This window comes from Podarcis filfolensis (assembly GCF_964270895.1).
Source record: "Podarcis filfolensis genome assembly, contig: HAP1_SCAFFOLD_410, whole genome shotgun sequence".
Lineage (NCBI taxonomy): Eukaryota > Metazoa > Chordata > Lepidosauria > Squamata > Lacertidae > Podarcis > Podarcis filfolensis.
In genome coordinates, this window is record NW_028149256.1 from 1 (window position 1) to 17,340 (window position 17,340).

The 17,340-nt window shown below is 41.3% G+C and overlaps 1 protein-coding gene across 1 annotated transcript; it reads left to right on the forward strand.

Annotated features, from left to right (window-relative positions):
- Positions 1–943: 943 nt before the first annotated feature.
- LOC310755130 (dnaJ homolog subfamily C member 13-like) lies at positions 944–17,335 on the forward strand (the record flags this gene model as incomplete). The annotated part of the gene is made up of 21 exons (XM_083631818.1): positions 944–1,029; positions 2,188–2,289; positions 2,481–2,585; positions 3,795–3,997; positions 4,468–4,552; positions 4,718–4,872; positions 5,230–5,275; positions 6,753–6,907; positions 7,112–7,313; positions 8,437–8,552; positions 9,149–9,227; positions 10,393–10,528; positions 11,169–11,353; positions 11,916–11,990; positions 13,021–13,140; positions 13,565–13,744; positions 14,270–14,437; positions 15,112–15,225; positions 16,211–16,327; positions 16,870–17,047; positions 17,279–17,335. Coding segments are annotated over exons 2-21 (2,560 nt in total), but the record flags the coding sequence as incomplete, so codon positions are not given.
- Between the last annotated feature and the right edge of the window lie 5 nt (positions 17,336–17,340).

Here is a 17,340-nt window from a genome sequence, read left to right on the forward strand (position 1 = left end):
GGGAGGTGCGATGCTCACAGGCGTGACATCAGCTCCACGCCCCTGAAAAATCGCCGTTACAAACTAGTGTTTCTTCCCCTAACTGTTCCCCTACGAAAAAGTTCACCGCACGGCACTGATTGCTCTGGTGAGATGTCATGGTTTAATTCTAGCCTCCTCTGAGATTGGCCTGTTTTTCCCCCCTCCTACATGGCTTGGGGGACTTTCAGAAGCTCCTGCTGAACTCTGACTCTCTATTTTTGGTCTGAATTGGGGTTTGTGCTATAACGCTATGCTTTAAAACCATAGTTAGTGTTGAAGCCAAACTTCAGCAAAAGATTCTTGTGGGAGAGTCTGGGAGAAAGGTAGGTTTGTTCACAATAATGCTACTTCTGAACATGGTCAGTGACCTATGGTTTGTCCTTCAGACTTGTATTTGAACAAAGTTTTTAAAAAATAAATACTTATTTTGAGAATTTTATAATTTACTGAACCTTTCTGAGTTACTTTAGAGTGGATGTGATTAACTGTAGCATTTGCACCTTCAACTTTTAAGGAAGCTAAACAAACGGTGTAAACTTTTAAGTATAAAAAAATGACAACAAGCTTTTCGTGTTCTGCCTGGTCAAGCGACATATCTGTGTTGATCCTTTTTTGACTGTTACACTTTAGAACAGTAAAATAAAGGAGCTAGAATGGTGCATTTTGGAGAGCAATCCCTACGGCTGCTTCAGTTCTGGTTTCAGCTGTAGATCTGCTTTGCTTTTGTGCATCCACATTTTAGTACAATAGATCACTTTCTAGCACTGATAGTATAACAATAGATGAGTGTTTAGTTTTGCTTACAGATTTTGGAGATAAGAGGATGATTGCGCCTTCAACATAACAGCATATTTAATCTTAAATAAATAAATAAATAAATAAATAACATTGTAGCACATTTCTCAGACTTTTTCCTATTTAAAAATGTTTTGTATTTTTCTCTAGTGCACTGATAGACTTGAGCGGGACCGATTGATAGTGTTCCTAAACAAGCTGATTCTCAACAAGGTGAGCAACCTCCCATTTCTGCATAAATTGTGCCATTTTTAATAAATTTAAAATAATTTATATTTTATTGCAGTATTTATTGTAGCTTGGGGTGCTCATAAATGCCTCCTTCTCCACACATCTTGCCGCTCTCTTTCATTTGTGTTATGGAATTGGAGGAGGTATTACAATTTTGATCAATAACCATGTCATTAGATATGTTGAATTGCTGAGAGAATATTGCATGTCTTACAAGGAGATAATAATAAGAATGATTTTTTCATTTATACCCCGCACATTCGGCTGGGTTTCCGCAGCCACTCTGTGTGGCATCCAGCAAAATGTAAAAAATAAAATAAAAACTTCCCGATACAGGGCTTCCTTCAGATATCTTCTAAAAGTTGTGTAGTTCTTTATCTCCTTGACATCTGATGGGAGGGTGCCACTGTTGAGAAGGCCCTCTGCCTGGTTCCCTGTAACTTCACTTCCACCCAACATTTTCCTTATCTCACAAAGGATACGATATTTTTGGTTGGAAAATCATAAGCCACTCTAGTTTGTTACCCTTTGAATCACTAATATTGAACAGAAAGGCCTATAAAAGTCTCACCAATTATTTATTTGGTATTTGCTATTAGTCCACCCCTCTGCAATGCAGGAATCGTTTGCCCAATGTGGGGCTCCAACCCATGACCCAGAAATTAAAAATCTCATGGTCTACCGACTGCGCTACCCCAGCTGTCAGTCCACTGGCTTTAAGAAAGTATTTTAGATGTTTCATGGACAAACACAGTTCATATGTGTGTTTTTTATTTTACCTGTCCTGATCTTTTAGAGATAGGCTCAGTTAAAAGTCCCAAATCCATAAAAAAATTCTATTCTTGTATTAAGGAATAAGATAAAAATAGACATCAAGGGTTTCCCCCTCCCCCATTAAAATTGATAGATATGGCTCTTAGAATATATCTGTGATTTTTATAAGTGTGTGCTAATTTTAAAGGTTCTGACGTATTTGTTTGTACATCAGTTTATGTATTTGTGTGTATTAGTGTCATTAAGTAGCCTGTCTGGGTAACTGTGTAGCACGAAGTTAATGGATTACGCTTAACTAAATCACATAATCTTGTTATCTTATGTTATAATTGAACACACGTGACCGTTGTTTTCCCTTTCTTGCAGAAAAATGTCAAGGAGCTCATGGATTCAAATGGCATTCGGATCCTCGTGGACCTCCTTACCCTCGCCCATCTGCACACAAGTAGGGCAACCGTGCCGTTGCAAGTAGGACATCTTTAATTTCTTTTCTTTCCATGTATATAATTTAGGAGTGGGTTATTAAAAAGCTGCTTAGCCATATTGTAGTTTCTATGAAATAAGCTTCAAATCGAAGCATTTAGTGCTGTGAAAGTAGTTCATGTGTGTGTTGTTTCTGGCTCTAAATGGGGTTGTTGTTGTTGTTTTTCGTTTATAAGAGCAATGTAATTGAAGCATCACCTGATATGAAGAGAGAGAGTGAAAAAGAGTGGTACTTTGGCAATGCAGACAAAGAGAGGAGTGGTCCTTACAGCTTTAACGAGGTAACTTTTCAAGTGGCGGTTGCGCCTTTTGAGTCAAAGGTAACGAACACAAAAAGCACAACGTTGTTCGAGCAACCTTCCTCACTCTGGCCCCCCTCAAATATTTGGAGCTCTCGCTCCATCAGCCCCAGCCAAAATGGCCAATGATCAGGGAGTTTCAGAGCAGCATGTAAGGGGGGCACAACATGCCCCTGTAACACTTGAGGAAAGGATGTGCTTATAGATAATATCTCATTCAACCATCGTTGTTCTTGGAAATTTCAGCTTTCACGAATAACAGGTATAATTTCAAAGTCAGCACATGCTGTGTGGTTTGTATGGTTGGCTTTGGAGTGAAGACGCCCGACTTCTTGGTTGATAATTCCCTAGAGGTGCAGTAAATAAAAAGGTGAAGGTAAAGGACCCCTGACTATTAGGTCCAGTCGCGAACGACTCTGGGGTTGCGGCGCTCATCTCGCTTTACTGGCCGAGGGAGCCGTCATTTGTCCGCAGGCAGTTTCCAGGTCATGTGACCATCATGACTAAGCCGCTTCTGGTGAACCAGAGCAGCGCACGGAAATGCCATTTACCTATTTATCTACTTGCACTTTGACATGCTTTCAAACTGCTAGGTTGGCAGGAGCAGGGACCGAGCAACAGTAGCTCACCCCGTCATGGGGATTCAAACCACCGACCTTCTGATCGGCAAGTCCCAGGCTCTGTGGTTTAACCCACAGCGCCACCCGCATCCCTAAGAGGTGCAGTACCTCCCATTAATCCCTTCATTTGGGCCTGCAGAACTGGGAGAATTTGAGAAAGAATGGCTGTCAGGGTGTGCTCAGTTGATTTTTTTTCCCCGTTCACTAAATGGATGTTACAATTTCATCCTGACTGGTGTCTTTTGTTTTTGTACTGCGCATTTGCTAGCAACTGCTTTTTAAAAACTTAGTCCTCTTAGTCATTTGGCACTATTTGCATTGCAAATGTCTTCCATTTGTGGCCTCAGCGGATCCATAACCTGTTTGATTGCCCATTTTGGTTGGGTCAGAAGCTCTTAGGTTTGCTAAAATTCTGTGGTGCCTTGATACGATATCCAGGGAAAGGTTGTTTAAAGGTTATGGTAGTGTCGGAATGAAAGTGCCTTCAGCACAACTTCTAAAGACATAGTTTAAAAAAGACAACTGCATTATGGCCTTCTGTTTTCTCTGTGGCAATCCATTCCTAACATAGATGCAGGAACTGTGGACCAAAGGGGTATTGACTTCCAAAACCAGGTGCTGGGCCCAGGGCATGGATGGATGGCGTCCGCTGCAAGTTATCCCTCAGCTGAAATGGTGTCTACTTGCCACTGGGCAAGCTGTGTTGAATGAGACGGACCTTGCTACACTTATCCTCAACATGCTTGTCACAATGTGTAGCTATTTCCCCAGTAGGTAAGGTGTAAACAATGAATTTGGGTAGGTGGGGAGTTGGGAAGGTAGGGGGTTGGACTAGATGATCCTTGGGGTCCTTACCAACTCTTCACACAAACACCCGTAGCCTTTATTCACTCCCTACACAGTTCCATCAACCTGAGGAGGTCCGTATCAACCACTTTGAGGGTAACCCTGTTTTACGGTACAGTGGTACCTTGGGTTACATATGCTTCAGGTTACAGACTCTGCTAACTCAGAAATAGTACCTCGGGTTAAGAACTTTGCTTCAGGATGAGAACCGAAATCGTGCTCCAGTGGTGCAGCAGCAGCAGGATGCCCCATTAGCTAAAGTGGTGCCTCAGGTTAAGAACAGTTTCAGGTTAAGTACGGACCTCTGGAACGAATTAAGTACTTAACCTGAGGTACCACTGTACCAGCTGGCCATTGTGCACTTCAAACGCTGATTAGGGAAACTTCTTCCCTTTCAGAGACCAGGATAATGCCATTATAAGGCCTTTGCCCAGAGTGAAGAGGCTCCTTTCAGACAGCACTTGCCTTCCTCACATCATTCAGGTAAGCTGATCTGCAGTCTGATCGTCAAGATTTAGATGGCTTGCTTTTCAGCATATTTTGCTTTTTGAAAAGAGAAAAAATCTTGGAACTTTGATTGGGAGCAGTAGCCCTAATCTGAAATGCACAGTTTAAAACCATGTTAAGTTGTTGTTTTTTGCATTGCAGCTGCTGCTGACCTTTGATCCCATTCTTGTTGAGAAAGTGGCCATATTGCTTTTCTACATCATGCAAGACAACCCACAGTTACCTCGCCTTTACCTCAGTGGAGTATTCTTCTTCATCATGATGTATACCGGTTCCAACGTGCTCCCCGTTGCAAGGTGAAAGCAATAATGTTTAGCATCTGTTGCATGTTTACTTAAACATGGAGTTTCACACCAGCTAAGTGTAAATGCAAAGGATATTGCGTTCGTTTCTGAAAGTTTTTAAGTGATAAAATTGTTTTACACTTTTCCTCTCTGGACGACTTTAAAGAAACCAGGCTACATTGTATAATGGTGATAGTGAGGGGGCGTTTGATGAAGAGAGAGTCCCTAGGGACTGTATTTAGTGCTAGATGGCCAGTGAGAGCCCAGGGATCCGATGGGTTAGAGGGCAGGCGCAAGTTTTATAGTCCCATTAACCTGCATGCTGAGCTCATGCCATTGAGCTAAAAGTATATATGAATTATTTTCTAGGTTTTTGAAGTATACACATTCAAAGCAGGCCTTCAAGTCTGAAGAGGTAAGCAGCAATTAATATTACAAAAGAAACTGGCAATGCTCCAACAAAACAAGTCAATTCCAAGTATGCTCTAAGTATAAGCATTTAAACATCAAAAATGTCTGTTTGGGGGGTATTGTTGCTATCTGAAACAACTCTCTCTCTTCAGAATGTGCTGGATCCTTTTAAAAGGCAAACTGACAAAAGTTTGTTGCGCTGTTAGCTAAACAATGTTTAACCAAACAGTTGGAAATATGTAGCTGAATTTAGCGTTAGGAAGTTTTGGAAGGGATGAGTGTGGAGACAACTCTTAAGCGTTAAATGCGTTGGTAGTTGTGCTGCAATGTGATTGTGGAGGCAAGCTGCAGAGCAGTTTGTAGTTGTAGGAGTTGAAATTCCTTGAGACCAAGACAGCAATGCTGTACTCGCTCACTGCTGGGTACACGTGTATGGCAAGGGCAATAAACCTTTGGGCTCGTTCCATTTGCTTCTGGGCATCCTTGCAGGGCCCACATACCCCAGGGGGGTGAGTAGCACCAGATGCAGAGAATTTGGCTTTTATAGCAGACTGTATCCCATCCATGCAAAAGTCAGAGGCTTCTCCCTCTCCTATAAAGGCATTCTCATGGTTCAGTGACATATTCCAGCCGGGATGAGTACTGGGGGTCAGGGGTGTAGGGGTTTTAGACCAAGACAGTGCTTGGTGCAGCCTATACGGCCTAGGACCCTCATACTTACGGGATTGCCTCCTGGTATGCCCCGCGGAGGACCTTACGGTCCACAAATAATATCTTGGAGGTCCTGGGACTCGAGGTTAAACTGGCCTCAACCAGGGCCATCTTTGGCCCCAGCCTGGTGGAACGCTCTATCGCAGGAGACCAGCACCCTGCAGGACTTGAAATCCTTTCACAGGGCCTGCAAGACGGAGCTGTTCTACCTGGCCTTCGGTCTGGGCCCAGTTTGACTCCGCTCTATGGGACCCCGTAAATTACCCCTTTGGCCCTTTTGTCGGCTCATGTGGGACCAACATGGATAGCTGGCCCTGATGAATACTTGAGTTTCCCAACTCCTATAGTTGTAATTCATGGGCAGTCATTTAATTTTATCCTGATTCTAATTTTTAAGCTGTATTTTAATCAGTTGTTTGATTGTGTTTTAATGTATTTGATTTTTGATGTTAGCCGCCCTGAGCCCAGTCTTGGCCAGGGAGGGCGTGGTGTAAATAAAAATTTACTTACTTACAATGGAGAGGGTGGAATAAAGAGGCATGAAGGGCCGCCTTTGGACTCTGCGCCTGAGGCTCCTAACTCTTGATGTATTGCAAGGGGGTTGGACTAGATGGCCCTCAAGGTCCCACTGCCAACTCTGTAATTCTGTAAGTTGTGCTGCACATAGTGGCTTGTGAAAATTAATACCTCCATTATCACAAAAGCAACCAGTAAATACGTGCACAAGCATGTTCATTTCATTTTCCCATTTACATCCATCTTCTTTTTAGATGAAAGGGCAAGATATAGTTCAGAGAAGCATTCTTGGACACATCCTGCCGGAAGCTATGGTGTGTTACTTGGAAAACTATGAACCAGAAAAATTTTCTGAAATTTTTTTGGGCGAATTCGACACTCCAGAAGCTATTTGGAGCAGTGAAATGAGGTAATTTGATTTATACGCTTCCAGCAAAAGAAGTGGGTTCCCCCCCCCCCATCAGTATTCTGTCCCCCTTTTTTCAGTTTGCTGACTGTAATTAAATTCACCTGATATCTTTGTGACTTGCCACGGATAACAAGGTTTAATGGTTTAGTGATCTGGAAGAAAGTTAGCAATTGTTTGCTTCAAAATGCCTTTTGCAATTCACAGGCGCCTTATGATAGAGAAGATTGCTGCTCATCTTGCGGACTTCACCCCTCGTCTTCAAAGTAACACAAGAGCGCTTTACCAGTACTGCCCCATACCGCTAATTAACTACCCTCAGCTGGAGAACGAGCTGTTTTGTAACATCTATTACCTCAGACATCTTTGTGATAAACTTCGGTTTCCTGACTGGCCAATTAAAGACCCTGTAAGTCACATGTCTTGCACTCTTCCTCAATCTGCAGCAAAGCAGAATTGAAAAATAAAAAGGGGAAATAAGTCAAAGAACTGCGAGAGCCATGACTGCTTTACTGGCATCTTGAGTGTGCCATGATCTTAACAGTTCTGTTTTAAAGTATACAGTTTCAAAGCCAGTTAAGTTTAAACAAGGAGTGTGTTCAATGTGGTGGGGATGTAAGAAAGCTAACGGATATTGGGAGATGATATACACAGAAATAAAAAAGATGCTAAGGTTGACATCCCCCCCCCCCAAAAAAACCCCGAAATGTTCTTTTTGGGTATGATAGAGGGTGAGATACCTAAGAATGCATTAAATCTTGCTCTTTAGGCAACTGCTGTGGCCAGAATAGCCTATGCACAAATGTGAAAGGACAGAAACAGTCCAACAAAAGAGTATTGGCAGAATAAGTTAATAGAATATGTGGAGTTAGTGATGTTGACTGCAAAGATAAGAAACTTGGGAGATTTATGAAACTGTTATAATTCTTTAAACAATCTCCAAAGTTTTCCCACTCCTCTCTTATGGTATGAACATAAGAGAGGAGTGGGAAAACTTTGGATATTGTTTAAAGAATTATAACAGTTTCATAAATCTCCCAAGTAGGACTAGATCAACGAACAGCAGCTAAATCAATTAGAAGGTACAGAAAGATGCGTATCACAGCTAAGAGTAAAAGGGAACACATGGGAGGGCTGGGGTGGGAAAGTCGAATAATTAATTATTATTATTATTTATTTTATTTATTGAGTATACATACCGCCCTGTACCTGGAAGTCTCAGGGTGGTTCACAGAAAAGATCACAGCATATATAATCAGAATAAAACCGAGGATAATGAAGATTATTGTGAAATGGATGTACCAATTTACTGTTAAAACATCAGTGAAATTAAAATAAATAAAGGAGTGTGATCAAATTTTCAAATATAAGAGATAAAACTCCTATATTGCAGGGCCTAATAGGGAGGGCCCAGGTGGCTGAGTAATAGCACTTATCTCCCCCTTCCTCTCCTCCCCCCACCCCGGGAAGATCTGGAAGTTACATTAGAAGAACTCATTTGGAATTTTCTGTCTCCCAACCACCCCGGCCAGGTTAAACTCTTAAAAGATACCCTAGATGCTTGGAAGAAGGAGGTGGATAAGAAGGCGCCCACAATGTCAATAGATGATGCTTATGAAGTTCTCCATCTCCCAAAGGGACAAGGACAGTAAGTTATGTGCTCTTCGGTTCCACTGACATTTTAATATAAATGACTCTTAGCTCGTGTACCTTGCATCATTAAAACTTAGTTGCCCTCTGATTAAGTTCTAGAACCGGAAGAACAGCTAGTATGGCTGAAGTTTTGTACAGGAACGATAGTATAATGGTTCAGCATTGGAGCACCTCTATTTCAGACCAGCCTGACCTATTGATTTGGAGGCATATCGATTAACTAAAGCGCAGGAGCCCACATAGCAGTGTGCAGAGAGGATGGGGGGGAAATCCAGTTAACAAGACCGGATTGCCGTAATAGTTTACACAGGTCTTGCTATTGTCCCATCAGCAGTCCTGAGAAGTCACTGAAAATGCACCATTAGCGCTGCCACCCCTACTCAGCATTAAATAGGAGACAGACTGGCCTAGATCTTATGGATAACGTTTGTAGCTAACTCATAAAACATGCTTTGGAAAGTGACCTAAAATCTGTCGTTCAAAATAACCTGCCAGAGTTTAGTTTGAAATCTATGTTATATTTCCCCCCCCCCCTGACTGAATGACAGCATATTGAGTCCTAGGTAAACAAATTCTTTATGTATTTGACAGGCACGATGAGAGCAAAATCAGGAAGGCTTATTTCAGACTGGCCCAGAAATACCACCCTGACAAGAATCCAGAAGGTCGAGTAAGTGCTATGCATTAAATATATATTATGCCTATAGGGTGTATTGGGTCTGATCTGGTGTCTGATCACAGGCTCTCTACTGTATACATGGATCTACCCCAGTTACTGCAGTGGGGGGAGCAGGTTCAAGTGTTCAAATGTGCAGAGTCACTCCTTTTATGTAGCCAGGACAGCCCATTCGTGCACAAATTCCTGCATAATAGAAGTACAACTGTTTGTTTGCTAAAGCTCTTAAATATGTATATATGTACATCAGAAAGGGGAAACAGTTTTGAGTTATGGACCCCATTACATTCCAGTAGTGGACGTTGCCAGACCCACACACAGTCATTCTCTCCCCCTCTCTCTCTCTCTCTCTCTCTCTCTCTCTCTCTCTCTCTCTCTCACACACACACACACACACACCTTTTTCCCATGGTAACAGAGGCATATATTTCATTTTTAGTAACTCCATTCAAGTTTCACCTTCCATTTTCTTGTGGGGGGAAATAGCTCTCCCAATGCCCTTTTTATCTGTCCTTCCTGTGTGAATGTGGCAAATCTCTGTAATCCCGGCAGAAGAATGTAAATGAAGTCAGCACATCGCTGAACTGGAAACCATTAACCGCAACTGGTTTGAGCCCCAAACTTCATAATGTAATTGCATGCCCAAAATTGTATGGACTACTTTTAGCATATCTGCCAGGAATACAGGTCTGTTAATTTCTCCCTCGGCTTTGATCTGATTGTGAGGGAAGAAGTCGTAATTGCACAATTTGCACAACTTCAAAGACCCTTTCCCTTCCTGCTGTACAACTTACGGTTGGGAGGGGACTCTGAAATCTGACTGCAGGTCTCATCCCTGCTTTACATTAAGTAATCCTTAGCCAAATACTGGAATACTATGTACGATGCTGTCTGTACACGTGGCTGTTCTGAATAGGTTGTACTTAAGTTTCTTGTTAACTCTGTTGTCCTACTGTGTGTGTATGTACAGGACTTTTCAGAGAAGGGTTTGGTATAAAAGTCAGAAAAACATTAAAATAGCTCAAAATTAGAACCGTGTCTTTGAAGAGTATGTAGTAGAAGAGAGTCTCAAAATCCTGGCCTGTTCCTTTTGCAACATCAGCTGATTCATTTTGAGATTGGATTCATATCTGCTTCCTTATGTGCATTGTATTTGCAGGATATGTTTGAAAAGGTGAATAAAGCGTATGAGTTTTTGTGTACAAAGTCAGCCAAAGTGGTGGATGGTCCAGATCCTGAGAACATAATTCTAATTTTGAAAGCTCAAAGCATCCTTTTCAACAGACACAAAGATGGTAATTATACTTAGCATCTGAAGACATAATTTTGTTTTGTAAAATACTAAATCTCATTTATGTGTTATTGAAAACTTTGGGCCTATTTGGCAACTCACTGGCTGCAACTGATACAAATAATGTGGCAAACTATCAAGCTCTACCTTTTCAGGTGCATCACCTTGGTTTCGTTGGAGAGTGGATTTCTGAAGGAGGGGAGGCCCCTGTACTTCTGGAGGCTACAGTCCAGTCCAAAATGGACATTTCTTTGAATGCAGTTAATACACTTTTTCCAGCAATTTAAAATCAATCCGTCTCCACTGATTAATAGGTGGACTTTTGTTGGTAGAAAACCTAGGGCTTGTTCTAAGGCAGAGTGTCTGCATTCAAAACAGAGCCTTGAGATCCCATTTTCCAAAAGCTGCTGAGATTCACCTGTATACTTCCCGAGGAGCTGCCCAGAATCTTGGGGAATTCAACCTCTCCTACTTGTTAGGAACTAATTTGTTTAGTGCATTCTGTGTTACACTTCTCCTTTCTCCTGTGTTGTTGGCCTTTGAAGTAAGAAACCATAAAAATAATTTGTTTGGTATAGAATAAGTGTCACCATGAGACTGATTCACATGTGAATGTTAATTCTTGGCATTCTTTTCTTTTCAAGATTTGAAGCCTTATAAATACGCAGGCTACCCCATGTTGATTAAGACAATCACAATAGAAACTTCAGACGACCTCTTGTTCTCCAAAGAATCTCCCCTGTTGCCTGCTGCTACTGAGTTAGCTTTCTACACTGTCAACTGCTCAGCACTTAATGCAGAAGAACTAAGAAGAGAGAATGGTATTGAGGTAGGCTCAAAATCCTCCTGTGGGTTATGTTTTGCAGAGAGTGAGTTTTATTCTTCCTTTCTATTAAGCTCTGGTTTGCAAAATGCATTTTAATAACCCTTTTTGGCTGGGTGTTGTCTGCAAAGCCAGCTTTTCCTCATATTTTCTAGCTATCTGTAAGTACATCTCAGAACTGCTGTTGCTGACTATTCTGTAAGCTTGCATAACCAGTGCTGAATATTTCATGTATTTGGCTTAATTTGCCTAAGAATAAGCAAGTAGATTGTTATTTTAAAAACACAAATATTAATTTCTAACTTATATCAAGCAAAAGAAACAATAACTGGGCTTCTAAGAAATATTGTTAATATTACTCCAGATAATTTCAGATTATTGGTTTGGCTTAGAATACTTGAACTTCTCTTTCTCTAACAAGTAGGCATTTGAAGTATTAAATTTTACATTGTGGCTTTAAAATGGCATCCAAAAATTTGTAGAGAAATATTTGCTATATGAAAACAATCGTTTCAACTTTTGCTGCTGATAGTGTTCAGGGGGAAAACATGTCTGTCTATCCCCACAGATTCTGCAAGAGGCTTTTAATCGCTGTGTTGCTGTCCTGACACACTTTAGTAAGCCAGATGATATGTCAGTTCAGGTAAGTGTTCAAAATAATCCAGTAATGGAAGTTTTAGCATATGTGTGAATGTGAACTAAAATGTGAACTGGCCATAGGAGACCAGATTCGGGCAACTGTTCTAACTATTTACACTAACATGGTTCTCACAACATATTAAAACTGTAGATAAAATAAACTATGGTTTAATGTGAATAAGAACAAACCTTGGCTACCTGCTTGTGGTTGGTTTGGAGAGAAACAAACCACCATTCCAGGCTCGGATAACACAAGAAGCTATGGCTTGTTTTTGGTGGTACAGCAGCAACAGGGAAGGAAGGAAACAGCTGCAATTTCAGTGGTGTGTACCAGCAATCTGCTTATTCTCATTAAAGCATAGTTTCTTTTAACAGTGGAGATACCAAAGACTGAACCTGAGAACTTCCACATGCAAAATGTGTACCTTACTATTCTCCCATTTTGTCACAGCCCATTTCTGGTACCAACATTAAAGGTAAAGAGTAAAAGGACTTCTGACCATTAGGGCCAGTCGTGGCCGACTCTGGGGTTGTGGCGCTCATCTCGCTTTACTGGCCGAGGGAGCTGGCGTACAGCTTCCGGGTCATGTGGCCAGCATGACTAAGCCGCTTCTGGCGAACCAGAGCAGGGCACAGAAATGCCGTTTACCTTCCCGCCGGAGCGGTACCTATTTATCTACTTGCACTTTGACGTGCTTTCGAACTGCTAGGTTGGCAGGAGCAGGGACTAAGCAACAGGAGCTCACCCCATCATGGGGATTCGATCTTCCGATCGGCAAGCCCTAGGCTCTGTGGTTTAACCCACAGCGCCACCCACGTCCCAGGTGCCAACAGTAGACACTTCATAAATTGAAAAGAAGTAACAATGCCTCACAAGACTAAAATAAGTAATCACTTGGCAAATTACAGTGCTGTGTCTGCCTTCCAGGGAGCTCTTTATCATTCCTTTTCAACTTCTGAAGTGTGTATATTTGTAGTGCATCTTATTATGCACTGTCCCAACGCCATATGACTTCGCATTTTTCACTTAATAGGTGTGTGGGCATGTAAGTAAATGTTACAGTGTGGCAGCCCAATTTGAAGATTGCAGAGAGAAAATAACTGAAATGCCAAATATCATCAAGGATCTCTGCAGAGTACTGTATTATGGCAAGGTAAGCTCTTGTATGACTCCTATCTTTCTTTTCTAGCCTCCCATTTCTGTAGAACCTCAGGAGTGTCCATTAAGTGGATGCAATCATTTGGGCCTATTGCCTTCCTTTTGAAAGCTGTAGAATTTCCTTTCAGAGCCCCAGTTCACATAAGGCTTCTTGAGGCATGTAGACAGTTTTGTTTGCACATTGTCCAATGGAATGTACAGACACAGTCCTTCTGTTTACCCTATTATATTCTTATTTATTCTGTTTCCCCTATTATGTAATGTGATTAAAGCGCTACACTGCAGAAGCAAGAAACAAAAAGTGTGAAGAACGTGCCACTATTGCATTTTGTCATTTTTACGTCAGAAACACCGCTTGTCTCGTCCCTGCTGAACTGAAGCATTTCTCACCCAAAGCAAATGTTTTCTTTCCTACTCAGAACATTCCCCGCGTGGCTTCCCTAGGGGTCGAGTGTGTCAGCTCCTTTGCTGTGGACTACTGGCTACAGACGCATCTGTTTCAAGCTGGAGTTCTGTGGTATTTGCTCGGCTACATCTTCAACTATGATTACACACTAGAAGAGAGTGGGATTCAGAAGAGTGAAGATTCCAATCAGCAGGTAATGATAATAAGGAACTGTGAATAGACTGCTGCACTTTAAATATACCCTGAGCAGCATTTCTAAGATGGCTGTAGGAACTTACAGTCACTATCTTAAAAGCAAACACATTGCTTAATGTGCTGTGCTTTTAGGTAAAATTTTGCATGTGTGTTGTAGCCTTTTTTGTGCGGTTCAAATGACATTCTCAAGATCAGTTGTGCTTGCTTGTGCCAAGCTTTGATCCAAAGAGAGAAGGAAGTTTGAAGAAGGGAACTTTTTTATATTGTTAAAAAACAACAACACACCCCTCTGCAGCACCCACAAAGCCCCTCTAGAGAGTTAGAGTACCCTCCTGAATAGTGCACAGTTGGGGTATAAGGAGACATAATGGCAAGTGACAGTTGCCCCAAATTGGGCAATGACATTTTTGCAAGTTGTGTCCATTTTATTTTGCGGTATTGCTTGTGAAGGAGGGGTGGTCTGGTTTCTTCACCTACTCAGAAAATCTATGCATGAGATTGATTCCCTATTTTCTGCTAACAGGAAGTAGCCAATACCCTTGCCAAGCTTAGCCTCCTTGCTTTGAGCCGTCTTGGTGGATATCTTCCCGGAGAACAAGCTACGCCTGAAAACCCAACCATCAGAAAAAGTCTTGCAGGCATGTTGACGCCATATATTGCAAGAAAACTTGCTGTGGTCAATCCTGCCGAGGTACAGGAACATTTTAATACCCACGTTAATGTTTTTCCACTTTTCTTGACAAGCATGCTGAGCATGAAAATTTAGCAATGGCAACAAAGAAAATTATACAGCCTTTAGTGTCTTAGAAAAGGAGTCTTGATTGAGGCACCTGCGAGCACCTTCAGCTCTCTGTGTTGCAGCCAGCGGATTTTTGTTTAAGATAGTGGAGTGTTAATAGAGATGTGTGGATTTGTACAGTAATCATCCTACTATTTCTAACTTGTCGTGTCTTTCTTGCCAGATACTAAGGGCTATTTCGCATGATATTGCTGCTACAGTATGTTTGAGTGACTACTGCATATGGCAAACCAGGAATATTTGTGTGTGTGTGAGCACAAACAGAAGAGAGAAACAGTGCTTGCTGCACTCAATAGTTGCAGAATAGAGACTGTTTCAGATTACTTCTGTAGCGCTTGAAATTGTAAAGTGTGCATCTAGCCAGAGCTGGAGTTTTTAAGAGCAAACTCTAAATAGACTTATGTTAAAGAATAAATAAGAGGAAATAACTTGCACATTGAGAAAGCTAGAAGGGTTACAGTGGTCTTGTAGTGGTATTAAGCTGGTTGGATGTAGATGGTGTAGAAAAAAATGAAATATTCGTCCTGCATTCAAATCTGTTTTGCCATAACTGTTTCTTAACCTAGATTCTGAAAATGCTGAACAGCAACACAGAAAGCCCGTACCTTATTTGGAACAATCGGACAAGAGCTGAACTCCTTGAGTTCTTGGAATCTCAGCAGGAAAGCATGATTAAAAGAGTGAGGCACTTTTTCAAATTGTCGGGCTGGCTAGTTGGGAGTTTCTGAGGCAGGGAACCGAAAGAAGCAGCAAGTAATTCTTGTCGCTGCATTTGTCAGAATCATTAAACCGAGGTGTACAAAAGCCACACGGCCAGCTTCTTTTAATGTACCAGGCCACAAAAGTTTTGTGTCCTCCCATGGGATTTATAGATTTCATCCCCTCATTTCTCCATTTATGGTCTCATGTTGTAAACAGCATCCTTTCACAAAAGCATATGTAAATAACTCTGATCCTAATTCGCCATCAGTGAACAGAAAGGCCCTTCAGTTCAGACATGACCTAAAACCAGGAGAGGCTCTTGTTGGCAGAGGTGGAGGAGACAGTTTTTCCTGATTCCTTTATCCCCTTTGTTGCATCTCATGTTGCTCTGGATGAAGAAGATGTTGAAGCAGTACAAGGGGCTGAGGGGTGACTTCTTTTCCCTAGATATTTGCCTTCAATTGAGTGATTGAGAGCTCTGTCTTTGCCAGTAGTACAGCTCAGGTCTTGCTTAGCATCATCTTCTTCTTCTTTGGCAATCACTTGTAGTCAAGTACAATTGTCATACGTATTCAAGTTCTGCAGCTGGGGGTAAAAGAACAATTTCAAACCAACCTGCTTTTGGTTGCAGGATTCCTGTTGTAACACCACACATGTTAAAAGATCATTGATGGTTAAAGTGCAACCTGTGCAGGAATTAGCGAGAGCCATGGGAAAGGACAGAAGTAATAGATATCTTCCCAAGCGCTGGCCAACTCTCCTCCTACCTTCACCTGCTTACATTTCTAGCCTTTTCTTGCAAAGTAAATGAGAACTGAAATCAAATTCTGTCCCCGTTTCATGTCTCCAAGCTTAAAGTAGACAATTCATATTGGGGAATTGTACTGCTTTTGCGGCCATTTGGCTTAATGTTTTTACTATGGGAAGCTGCAAATATATTCAATTGATTTTTACTTTCTAAAGGGTGACTGTGATAAAAGCTATGGATCTGAATTCATCTTCAGCGATCATGCAAAAGAGCTTATTGTAGGAGAGATTTTTGTTAGAGTTTACAATGAAGTCCCCACATTCCAACTGGAGGTAAGATTCTACTTCTAGTTATTTGGTAAAGTCTGTTGGTTTTAAATTGGTTAATCCCTTTTTTTTTCATTTCTTCTTTTTTGCGTACCAATACGAAACATGTTAGATATTGAAGCTCCTTTCCTTGTCAAAATATAGGATGTACTAATTTGTTCTCAGTAAATCATCAACACAGCAGATACGTTCAGAGGTTCTATATCCGTTCCCTCTGAATTTTGTTACATGTTTGTTATAGCTCTTCCTTTGTTAAAAAATTCAAACATTGGGAAAGAAATATTTTCAGAATGGAGTAACCCTATACTATAGAACTTCCCAGACTTTTATATAGCAGTCTTACCCTTCCTTTGTTATAATCTTGTGAGGAAGCCTTGCTACATGAAGCTGAAACACTACTGGTGATGTATCCTGATAGAGCATTTGATTGTGCATCCCGTAATTGTAAATAGTTTGTAAAATATGGATACACTGTGTTAAGCAGCCACAACAAAATGTTTATTTCCTATCTATCTTTTTAATTTTCCTTCTTGCTTGTTACCCTACAGCTTCCGAAATCATTTGCTGCAAGCCTCTTGGATTACATAGGCTCACAAGCCCAGTACCTTCATACATTAATGGCCATGACTCACACAGGGAAAGTGGAGTCAAACCAACATGGAGAGAGGCTCAGAAGGGTTGAGATGGCCTTGGAGGCTCTGAGAAATGTAATAAAACACAACCCAGGTAAGCGAGGCACGTTGGACACCTTAAACATTCCTGTCGAACGAAACCTCACTTTAGATTTTGGATGTTTTAGATGAATGCTTAGCCGTACAGCTTATCACCAAACTAAAATGGCTGTTTAAGCAGATTAAGGTGGGGGTTTTTTATTTTAAAAAAGTTTTAAGATACCTTTGCTTGAAAGTGCTTTCGTTTAGTCCACTTTAACCATAGCAGCTGTCTTTCTCCACGCAGGTTCAGAATGTGAATGCATAGGTCACTTTAAGTTAATCTTCTCCCTTCTGCGTGTCCACGGA